Source organism: Schistocerca cancellata, chromosome 7, assembly GCF_023864275.1.
Source record: "Schistocerca cancellata isolate TAMUIC-IGC-003103 chromosome 7, iqSchCanc2.1, whole genome shotgun sequence".
Classification (NCBI taxonomy): Eukaryota; Metazoa; Arthropoda; class Insecta; order Orthoptera; family Acrididae; genus Schistocerca; species Schistocerca cancellata.
This window is the reverse complement of record NC_064632.1, coordinates 594,509,580-594,521,647: the sequence shown is the minus strand read 5'-3', so window position 1 is coordinate 594,521,647 and position 12,068 is coordinate 594,509,580. Positions and strand designations below refer to the sequence as shown.

At 47.4% G+C, this 12,068-nt stretch overlaps 1 protein-coding gene across 1 annotated transcript in view; it reads left to right on the top strand.

Moving 5' to 3' along the window:
* Nucleotides 1-4,853: 4,853 nt before the first annotated feature.
* Nucleotides 4,854-12,068, top strand: part of LOC126092924 (uncharacterized) — a 57,819-nt gene continuing 50,604 nt past the window's right edge. The window contains exon 1 of the mRNA XM_049908655.1: nucleotides 4,854-4,865. Within this exon, the coding sequence (XP_049764612.1) occupies nucleotides 4,854-4,865 (12 nt within the window). The remainder of the gene's footprint in view (nucleotides 4,866-12,068) is intronic.

Here is a 12,068-nt window from a genome sequence, read left to right as displayed (position 1 = left end):
GTGACTGAAATTTCGTGAGAAGTTTCCGCCGCAACGAAAACGCCTTTTAGTGGTGTCCACCTCAAATCCTGTACTAGGTCAGTGACACTCTCTCCCCTATTTAGCGATAATACGAAACGTGCTGCCCTCCTTTGAACTCTCTCGATGTACTCTGTCAATCCTATCTGGTGAAGATCCCACACCGCGCAGCAGTACTCCAGAAGAGGACGGACAAGAGTTTTGTAGGCTTTAGTAGATCTGTTAAATTTCTGTGTTCTGCCAATGAAACGCAGTGTTTGGTTTGCCTTCCCCACAAAATTTTGTTTCCAATTTAAATTGTTCGCAATTGTAATTTATAGGTATTTAGTTGCGTTTACAGCCTTCAGATTTGGCTGACTTGTAGTGTAACCGAAGTTTAACGGATTGCTTTTAGCACTCAGGTAGACGTCACACTTATTTAGGGGCATTTGCCAATTTTCGCACCTGACAGGTACTTTTCCCCAAATCATTCTGCAATTTTTCACCTGATTTTATTAGAAAAGTGGCAGCGTCATCTGTAAACAACCTAAGACGGCTGCTCAGGTTGTCTCCTAAATCATATATAGATAAAGAACAAAGGAGGGGCGGTAAGACTAACTTGTGGAGTACCAGAGATCACATATGTTTAACTCGATGGCTTTCCGTCAGTTACAACGCACTGTGAACTCGGACAGGAAATCACGAATCCGGTCACATAAGAGACGATATTCCATAAGCACGCAATTTCATTACAAGACCCTTGAGTGGTACAGTGTCAAAAGCCTTTCGGGAATCTAGAAATATGGAGTTGATTTGAAATCCTTCGTCAATACGCTCAACCTTCTTGTGAGTAAAGACCTAGTTTTGTTTAACAAAAACGACCTAAATCCATGTTGACTGTGTAAATAGACCGTTCTCTTAAAGGTAATTCAAAATCGCGCTGCATATCGACGTTAATGATATAGGCCTGTAATTTAGTGGATTACTCCTACCTTTCCCGAATATTTTTGTGGTCTGCGGGGCTTACTATTCTTTCGGTACGCATCTTTTGTCGAACGAGCGGTTTATATGATTGAGTAGGGAGCTATCGCATCAGCATATTCTGAAAGGAACGTAACTGGTATACTGTCTGGACCAGAAGACTGGCTTCTGTTAACCGATTTTGAGTTAATTCACTATCCCGAGGATATCTGCTTCTGAGTTACTCATGTTGTCAGCTGTTCTTGGTTAGAGTTCCGGAATATTTGCTTCGTCTTCTTTGGTGAGGGTTCATACTTTAGATTTTATTAACGTATCCGCTTTGTTTTGTTGTAATGGAAGGTGAGGAAACGGTGATACGATGCAAAGGGTGTATCTCACATTCCATAATATCCTAGAGTCCTCCGGCTGCCTTCTAGGTGGGATCACCTCATTCCTCGCCACCTGCACCCTCTTATCCTCCCCTGTCACTCCTGTTGGTTCTCTCTTGGTTCTCATTCTGCTAAAATACACTCCTGGAAATGGAAAAAAGAACACATTGACACCGGTGTGTCAGACCCACCATACTTCCTCCGGACACTGCGAGAGGGCTGTACAAGCAATGATCACACGCACGGCACATCGGACACACCAGGAACCGCGGTGTTGGCCGTCGAATGGCGCTAGCTGCGCAGCATTTGTGCACCGCCGCCGTCAGTGTCAGACAGTTTGCCGTGGCATACGGAGCTCCATCGCAGTCTTTAACACTGGCAGCATGCCGCGACAGCGTGGACGTGAACCGTATGTGCAGTTGACGGACTTTGAGCGAGGGCGTATAGTGGGCATGCGGGAGGCCGGGTGGACGTACCGCCGAATTGCTCAACACGTGGGGTGTGAGGTCTCCACAGTACATCGATGTTGTCGCCAGTGGTCTGCGGAAGGTGCACGTGCCCGTCGACCTGGGACCGGACCGCAGCGACGCATGGATGCATGCCAAGACCGTAGGATCCTACGCAGTGCCGTAGGGGACCGCACCGCCACTTCCCAGCAAATTAGGGACACTGTTGCTCCTGGGGTATCGGCGAGGACCATTCGCAACCGTCTCCATGAAGCTGGGCTACGGTCCCGCACACCGTCTTCCGCTCACGCCCCAACATCGTGCAGCCCGCCTCCAGTGGTGTCGCGACAGGCGTGAATGGAGGGACGTCTTCAGCGATGAGAGTCGCTTCTGCCTTGGTGCCAATGATGGTCGTATGCGTGTTTGGCGCCGTGCAGGTGAGCGCCACAATCAGGACTGCATACGACCGAGGCACACAGGGCCAACACCCGGCATCATGGTGTGGGGAGCGATCTCCTAAACTCGCCGTACACCACTGGTGATCGTCGAGGGGACACTGAATAGTGCACGGTACATCCAAACCGTCATCGAACCCATCGTTCTACCATTCCTAGACCGGCAAAGGAACTTCCTGTTCCAACAGGACAATGCACGTCCGCATGTATCCCGTGCCACCCAACGTGCTCTAGAAGGTGTAAGTCAACTACCCTGTCCAGCAAGATCTCCGGATCTGTCCCCCATTGAGCATGTTTGGGACTGGATGAAGCGTCGTCTCACGCGGTCTGCACGTCCAGCACGAACGCTGGTTCAACTGAGGCGCCAGGTGGAATTGGCATGGCAAGCCGTTCCACAGGACTACATCCAGCATCTCTACGATCGTCTCCATGGGAGAATAGCAGCCTGCATTGCTGCGAAAGGTGCATATACACTGTACTAGTGCCGACATTGTGCATGCTCTGTTGCCTGTGTCTATGTGCCTGTGGTTCTGTCAGTGTGATCATGTGATGTATCTGACCCCAGGAATGTGTCAAAGTTTCCCCTTCCTGGGACAATGAATTCACGGTGTTCTTATTTCAATTTCCAGGGGTGTAGTTCTTTAGGACGTCTTATGTCCATCCGAGAAGGCTCTTCCCAAGTTGCTGTAGTTTGGACCTTTAAACGCCATTAACCTAGTCGAACTGAGAGGAAGAAACCATTGAATTTCATTGCCATATCAGCTCCCGATCTCGCGCCTTATCAGTATTCTTCTGATACATTTCTAAAGGTTCCAGTCTCGTGTTACCGCTTATTGTCCAGATAGGCTTCTAGAAATTTTCCTCAAATATTACTAAAAATTAAAATTGAATTACATTTGGACAAATTTTTCAGAAATTATCTTGCTAATGCATCTTAAATCATTCCCTGGTTAAACCATTGTCAGCTACTTACAAATTTCATGGACTTCTTTGTTTATATTAAACTGACTTCTATTCATGACATGGCCCATAGGGCTAAACTGATCTTTAATCTGACAGTTGCATGTGATCACGAAACTTGTTACTTCCTGTCCGTGAACCGTTTGAATTCCTCCTTGGTTTCATTCACAGCTCGCTCAATCTACTGGTTGAATAACGAGGTGAACGCGCTGCAGCCCTGACTCATTGGGTTCACCACTGCAGCCTGGTATCGGCAGCTGCCCGCTGGTTGCTCTGTAGTGACCCCCCATACGCTGTGAGGAAAAATTGAGCTTACATGTGCTTGTACTTGCAGGAGGCGGCGCAGATGGTCACTGAGGCGGGCCCAGCTGGCAGTGCAACTGACAGCGACGACACGACGACGCCGCCGCCGTCATCGTTGATCCCGCCAGAAGAGGGGGGGACGTCCTCCGCCGGCCGCGATATGCCGGAGCTGGAGTTCACTGCGGTACGTGGCGGTTAAAGTTAAGACAAGCGTTCTGTTTGCAAAAGACCACTCTGCCCGTCTATCAGGACTGCCAGCCATACGGTGACGGGCTGTCGACGCAAACCAGCGTTTCCAGCGTACGCCCACTACCAGAATTTCCAGTAGTGACATCCAGTGAGATCAACCCTGCAACCTCGGAAGAATATAGGTCCATTCAAGATTACTGCTTGAGCTGTTCCATTGCCACTAAGTTTATTTTCGAGGCTTATAATATGTTTGTAGATTGGCATGCAGTGGTGACGTCGACAATACACAAGTCGACGGGGCATAGTGCAACCCGTTCGACTTGGCTCGGCGCCAGGCCGGCGCACCAGCAGACGCGCGCTGCTAGTGCTACTACAGCGCACGTACGGGATAACTCCCGCCCGCTGGTACCTGCAGAGTCTAAGTGCGTTACGTAATCCAGGTCACTCGTCGCCTATATAAGTGGGCAGTGCACGCCAGCGGAACAATTCCGCTGTGAGCTCTATTTTCAGAGAGGCAGTTTTTTAGACCTCCCAATCAAGGCTGTTATGGCACCTGCGCACAATGCCGTGTAGTCTAAGCTGCTCCTGCGCAGGATCGAGGCCTGACTGGGAGGCCTGACTGGGAGGCCTGACTGGGAGGCCTGACTGGGAGGCCTGACTGGGAGGCCTGACTGGGAGGCCTGACTGGGAGGCCTGACTGGGAGGCCTGACTGGGAGGCCTGACTGGGAGGCCTGACTGGGAGGCCTGACTGGGAGGCCTGACTGGGAGGCCTGACTGGGAGGCCTGACTGGGAGGCCTGACTGGGAGGCCTGACTGGGAGGCCTGACTGGGAGGCCTGACTGGGAGGCCTGACTGGGAGGCCTGACTGGGAGGCCTGACTGGGAGGCCTGACTGGGAGGCCTGACTGGGAGGCCTGACTGGGAGGCCTGACTGGGAGGCCTGACTGGGAGGCCTGACTGGGAGGCCTGACTGGGAGGCCTGACTGGGAGGCCTGACTGGGAGGCCTGACTGGGAGGCCTGACTGGGAGGCCTGACTGGGAGGCCTGACTGGGAGGCCTGACTGGGAGGCCTGACTGGGAGGCCTGACTGGGAGGCCTGACTGGGAGGCCTGACATCCTGTATGTAGTGATGTCACAGTGTGTTATGTGCAGACATGGGCGAGAAGGTACTATCAATTAACAGTGCCTTTTCCATCATGAGAATTCAGTGCAGTTGTTTGTTTGGCATATACTGTTTAAATTAGCTCTAGAGGGACTGAGGTGGAATGTGCTGTTTTTCCCTTGATATTTCAGAAATGAAGCTTTCCTGTCACATGGTAGAAAAACATTGAGTACCAGGGGCAGAGAAAAACATCAAAACACAAAGAACACAATTCATTAACATATACAAGGTAGGGAAACAGACATCATTCAAAACAGCTTTCAGTTGTCTTGGTCGTCTTGGATCCCCTGTGGTGTTGGGGGCTAGAATGCCTATGCAACTCTCTTCTTCGGGTCAAGTTTTTCACCTGTCTTGACGACTGTTCTTTACACGTTTGAGAGTTTTCTCTTTTGCTCTTTTTAATGCTTTCCCCAAATTTTTTGGCTCTCAATTCTGGTCCCCATTTTGGATTTTACCTTCACTACCCAAATTTTCACCAAAATGTGGGCCGTTTGGGGAAAGACGCCTTAGTGTGGTGCATTAACTCTCCACTGTCCATTGTTGTCTTTCACGCCTACCAATCAAGTTGATCTACCCCTGCACTCAAAACCCACAGCTGCAGCCAGTCCATTTTGGAGGGGATGCCATGTACCCTCTTGGTGATAGCCCCTGACGACGCAGCAATAGCACTGCTCATGCCTGAGCTGTAAGAGTCAGCCAAGGAGTAGGTGCCTGTCCCCTTGGGGGACTGGGACTCAGGGCAATGGCTACTCTACCAACTGTCCTTTGCCTTGGCTGTGATGTGCCAGCAGGAAGATCCTCCAGAGTGGCATCCGGATTAATGATCCGCAATGAAACGTATCAAACTTAATGGTGGCAGTACCAGCATGGTGATCTCATTAGTCAGGAGCAGTGATTTTTTTAATGCAGAAGCTTGTAACATTAATCATGCGTCAATATGAGAGCCAGGCAAGAAGAAATGAACGTGGACAGTTGATTTCTTGGTTTGTTCCAGCACTGATTGTGGGTCTTTGGCTACAAATAAGCCAATGTTCCTCGTTGAAAATATTGATAGATTTGGGGATGTTGCGACAACAGAGATGAGAAATGGGTCTTTGCTGATCAAAACGTTGTACGCCAACCCACCATGAGCACTTCAGGACTGTGTAAAGTTAGCACATACACCAGTCACCATTTCTCCTCGTAACAACAGAATTAAAGCTGTTACCTTTCATAGAGACCTAACGCTAGGACTGATGAAGAGCTGTGTGCTAAGCTGGGATACTGGACACACACATTAGATTAAAACTTTGATGCAAGATTTTGAGGCTCTGGGAATTTAAATTGCAGGCTACTAAGATACAAGTTGAGAACGATTAAAGGGTCCACTAGGGTGACATTTTTCCAGGCATCTCGGAAAGATGCCATTGTGATGAGCAGACTAAACTTAAATCACATGACTCAGCCATGAGTTACTTCTGTGAAGGATCATCCTCACTGCAGCTGCAGTAGTCTGACCATAGCTCTTGTTCCTGCTGAGTGCGTTCTGCTGGTCTATCTGCAGCACATTCTCAGCTTGCCTTTCCTCAGATGCTACTTGATGATGAGACAGAGACTATCAAAGTGGTGAATATCCTGAGGGAGAGCTGACTTAGCAATAAACTATAATCCTTTACGTCCAGGGTTAGCGGAGGTTGTGTGGGAGATCTCTCTGTGATTAGTACACCCAATGCGACCTCAGGCTACTTTCTGCCCCCCCCCCTCCACTTTATGCCTTTAGACCCTCTTGCGCAAGATGCTGCCTGAGTTATGTTTTTTACCTGTCGTGTTACCTGTCACGCCTTTAATCTCTTTGAGTTATATTTATAGTTCAAGCAACCAAATCTCCATTTTTCGCTTCTTCCGTATCCTCTCATGGTGATCTGATGACCCAGTAGTGTAGTCCCTTTGGACCATCATCAGTCGACTTGGAATGGATAAATAAGTTGTATACGGTATCCAAGGGAATCTTACACGACTGTTCTTGTAAAATAGTGGAGATGTAAGGTGACTATTGTGAAGATGGACTCCAAGGGCTAAAAAATATCCATCTGGTGACTGGTAGCCGAAGGAGATGGAGCAATTCATTCTTGTGCACGCAAAACAAATCGTGGATGATGACAGCTGTGTAAACAGGGGCTTTGTCGCCATGGAAGACAGCATCATCGTTGGGAACAAGACCCCAATGTGAGAATTCACATAATGATCGCCATTAGTGACTTTGCAGAGTACCTGTGGGGCCTTTGGAATACGTTTACATCTCTAATCTCCAGTTCACAATTAAGTGCGTGGCAGAGGGTTCATCCAACCACTTTCAAGCTCGCACTCTACAATCCCTTCTCGAATAGCACGAGGGGAAAACGAACAGACAGATCTTTCCATGCGAGCTCTGATGTCTCCTACTTTACTACAGCGATGATTCCTCCATATTGGGGAGGGGGGCGCCAGAAACATGCTTTAGGTTTTGGAGATTCCTCCAACTGGTGTTAGGGGACGATGCCCCAGTGGCTGACAGTTTTACGTTTCATTTGTAAAGTTGGCTTTTAGCACCCTTTAAGGGAGGGCCACTTAACTTTATCAGCCCATTGAGGGGTTGGCAGAACACTGTTGCCGTCTTCTCCCAGATATGGTTGCAGCTGCCTGGGCTTGGTGGTCCATCCCAGTCTTTACCCTACCCATACTTTTACTCTTTCCCCCTCCCATGTGGTCCATTGGATTTGGTCTTTGGTCTCTGTGTTTATCTTTCCCTGTCTGTGCTGATGGTCTTTCCAAGGAAATCTGGGAGTAGAGTACCTCTGGTAAGTGGTGGAAGTTGGAGATGTATGTAGGCTCATTGTGCTCTTTGAGGCATCTGGCTGCTCCCTAGATGGGGCATATTACTTGCCTTTCTTCCTATCTCCCTTTCTTCTTTTGACCCTTACCTTAGCTTTACTGGAGTCCGCAGTTCGCGCTCTAGCGGCGAGTGTTGCTGCCTCTTGATCACGGGGGTCCTGGGTTCGATTCCCGGTCGGGTTGCAGATTTTCTCTGCCCAGGGGCTGTTGTACTCATAATTTCATCATCATTCATGACAGTGGCTAGATTGGATTGTGTAAAAAAATTGGAGTGTGTAAAAATTGGGAATTTGTACGGGTGCTGATGACTGTGCAGTTGAGTGCCCCCACAAACAAATTATCAGCAGCTTCGCTGGCATTGGTAGACTCTGGAGTTAGGATCCATTCGTCCATCCATCCAAGCAACCAATCAGCTAACTTCGTTATGACTTCCAAAATCACCGAAACGTCGCCATGTTTCAATTTTGGGATGTAAATGTGTACAGAATTTGAAAAGTGTGCAACAAGACTCCTTCGATCAAATGATTTTCTTCCATTGCTCTGTAGATCGTTTTATGACTTCGGCAAAACATTTTCATGTTACAGGCATTTGCATGGAGTGATAAATGAATTTGGAATTGCAGTTCTCCCTGAAATTGCCTGCTTGCGGAACGCCCTTCGCGTTTTGGTGACGACACGGTTCGCGAGTGCGACGTTCAGTTCTGCAGTGACTTTTGCAGTCGCAGTGCTCTTACTTTGTGTCATAAACCTCTTCAGTGTCTGTCCAGTTCATTGAACACATTTTCGTCCACGTTGTGACTTAGCGGATGTCTCTCCGCTTGCCTTGTCTGCAGTATGAATTTCATGTGGCGCCTCATGGCGATCTTGGTTACGGAAACACCTACCATACCAGCGACACCGGTAGCCCCTCGTTCGGATTAACTTGCGTCAGACATAACGCACTCAAAGCTACACATCGTTCTGATCATGACTGACTCTTGGAACGTATGGATGACTTTGCGCAGGTGCCAGTGGTGGTCAAATAAAACAGCGGAACCTGTAGCCTTTGCTGCCATATGCATTTATGCTAGAGCATATACTTCTCGTGGTGTTCTTGTTCCCAAAATAACTTTTTTGAAGCGATTTCTTTCACATATTTATCACTATGATGTCTACAGTGTGTGCAGTCTGGTCATTATCTGATATTCAAACAATTCTATATAAAAACTGTGTGCCCGACCGAGACTCGAACTCGGGACCTTCGCCTTTCGTGGGCAAGTGCTCTACCAACTGAGCTACCGAAGCACGACTCACGCCCGGTACTCACAGCTTTACCTCTGCCAGTACGTCGTCTCCTACCTTCCAAACTTTACAGAAGCTCTCCTGCTAAGCCATGTCTCCGCAATATCCTTTGTTTCAGGAGTGCTAGTTCTGCAAGGTTCGCAGGAGAGCTTCTGTAAAGTTTGGAAGGTAGGAGACGAGGTACTGGCAGAAGTAAAGCTGTGAGTACCGGGCGTGAGTCGTGCTTCGGTAGCTCAGTTGGTAGAGCACTTGCCCGCGAAAGGCAAAGGTCCCAAGTTCGAGTCTCGGTCGGGCACACAGTTTTAATCTGCCAGGAAGTTTCATATCAGCGCACACTCCGCTGCAGAGTGAAAATCTCATTCTGGAAATTCTATATAATTTCCGCTGCTGAGCAACCAAGTTTATCAGCTACATGAGACAATTAGGAAGATACTGACCGAAAAATAGCAACACAAAAAACCAATTTTGGGGAAGTTGGTAGGTCTGTTTGCACACCTGAAATATGTGTATTTACATGAAATGGTATTGCACACCTGAAATATGTGTATTTACATGAAATGGTATTGCACACCTGAAATATGTGTATTTACATGAAATGGTAGTGGCGTCGCTATGAGGATGGAAATGAATCTGCTTAAAATTCGCGCGGTAATGATTGTGGGCATTATATTAGAGACTGGATGTGGTGAGTTATTAGTCAAGAATGCCTTTGTTGACAAAAACGCGATTAAAACCTGTATTTGAACGCGGTCGTGTAATTGGACTCCGAGAAGCTGAGTGTTCCCTCTGCGACAATACAGGAAGAGCTGGCAAGGATGTAGCCACTGTAAATGATTGACGGCGGTGGTCACAAGAATGTAGTTGCAAGAAGCTTTGGCTGTGGATGGCCACGTGGCACTTAAGAGAGGGAAGACGGTGTGCTTGGAGTGTGGTTTTCACTCGTTGTACTGCAGCTGAAGTGGCGGGTTGAGCAGCAGCGGACGCCACAGTGACACGACTGTTACAGATCGGTTACTTAAAGGGGAGCTCATACGCCCTGTAGTACGCAGTGCACTGTCCCTAAACCACCGCCATTTGCGACTTCATCGGTGACCTCATTGGAGGGCAGAGAGGTGGTCTGCTGTATTCTCAGATGAGGGGGGCGACGAACTGAGGACCTGCAACCACCCTGTGTGCTACACACATTGGATCCACACCTGCAGTTATGGTCTGGTGTGCTATTTCGTGTGGCAGCAGAAGTGCGCTCATGGTTATTCCACGCACCCTGACTGCAAATTTGTACACCAGTCTGTTGATTACATTCATGAGCAGCATTGCAGGGGGTACTTTCCAATAAGATAACACTCGCCCATACACCGCTGTTGTAATCCATCATGCTCTAGTCGGTCGACATGTTGCCTTGCCTTTCTCGATGACCAGATTTGTCTCCAGTCGAACACATAAGGAACATTGCATAGTTCCAGCGTCATCCAGAAATCGCATTAATCGTCCCGGTATTAAGTGCAACAGGCATCGAACTCCATCCTATAAGCTGACACCTGTACAACAGTGCATACCCATTTCCATGCTTGCGTTAAACATTGTGGCGGTTATAGCGGTTATTAATGTACCAGCATTTCACATTAGCAATGGCTTAATTGCGCTTCAATTAATCTGTTACCTTCCAATGGTAATCACTTACGTTACCAAGACAAATTTGTTCCCGAAATTGCACAACTCTACATTGTTTGGTGTAGAGATTTTTTTCTAACAGTGAATTAATCAGATAGTTCATACAAGATGCTAAATAAAGTTTAGGTCTGTTAATGTCTTGGTTCATGCCGTTTGCAGCGGTCTAGACTAACCGTAATTGCTTTAGATTTATCACAGCAATGTTTAACATCCTAAGTACAAAGGTGGTTTGTATTTTACTTAAATGTGTTCTAAAAGACTGATAGAAGGTAGGTACACTGAGGTATCATGTATTTAACACAAGTTGTTAAACGCAGATCTCACTCAAATGCACTAATTTCCTTCATATAACACCTGCGAGATTGATATGTGGTAACAGACTGCGCTTAGTTTTCTACAGCGCCCAAATGCACTGTGCGGATGTCTGAAATTTACCCCTTAGTAAATATATTCGGGCTGCAATAATTCTGAAAACGTAGGTGATGGTGGCTGTTGTATGTAGCAAAGCACACACATATCTGGTGTAACTATTTACCGGTTTTCCATCTTTTGGAAATGAAACTATTGAAATAATTTACTCGTCGTACAGTTTACGGTACATCTTGGAACTAAACATAAACGCCCCATTACAAATACTTGGAACAAATAAAAGAACTATTCACTCTTCCCGAAAAGAAGAAAATCTGTTACACAGTAAGGACTACTTATAGTACGGAAAAACAGATTGATACGTCGTACAGACGTCAGCTTGTGGAGAGTTCATATACGAAAGCGTACCAACTTAGGAACAGATTAAGCTGTCAGGTCTCAAAGCCAGCCGATGGTCCTCGCAGAAACGTTAAACGCACACTGAAAGCTTGGAGCCCAGAGCCGTGGCCTTTGGGCTTAGGATGCGGCTGCAGCCTACGGAACTGACAGCATCACAGTGGGACTCAGTGGATGCCGTTTGCTGCCTGACCGTGGTCTCCGCGACCTGTGACGTCATGGAGTTCCTGACCACAAATATTTTGGCCCCGGCTTTTCCGACCAATTTTATCCGGGATTAAGTGATTAAATGCATAGTACGTCGGCATGCATATTTACCTTGTCTAAATCATTAATATAATGAATAAACATTTTATTATGAATTTCTGTAGCTTTGCTCAGTGTTTCGTAAGAAGGCCAAAGATTTTTTACGTTATTCTTAAATCTTTGGAGTCGTTACACATTATGTGTAATAGTGTGGCCCAGTGGTAACAGGTAAACTAAGATTGCAAAGGTATGTTCAGTCTCCAGAGAATCCTGAGATTTTTGTCACTTCATTCAAATTTGGAAATTTTTGTTGACATGAGAAATGCAGACTACCACGTTAAACTTCAGGCTCCTCATGGAAGTGGCTGGGTAAGTCAGGTGAGAGGCTGGAGGC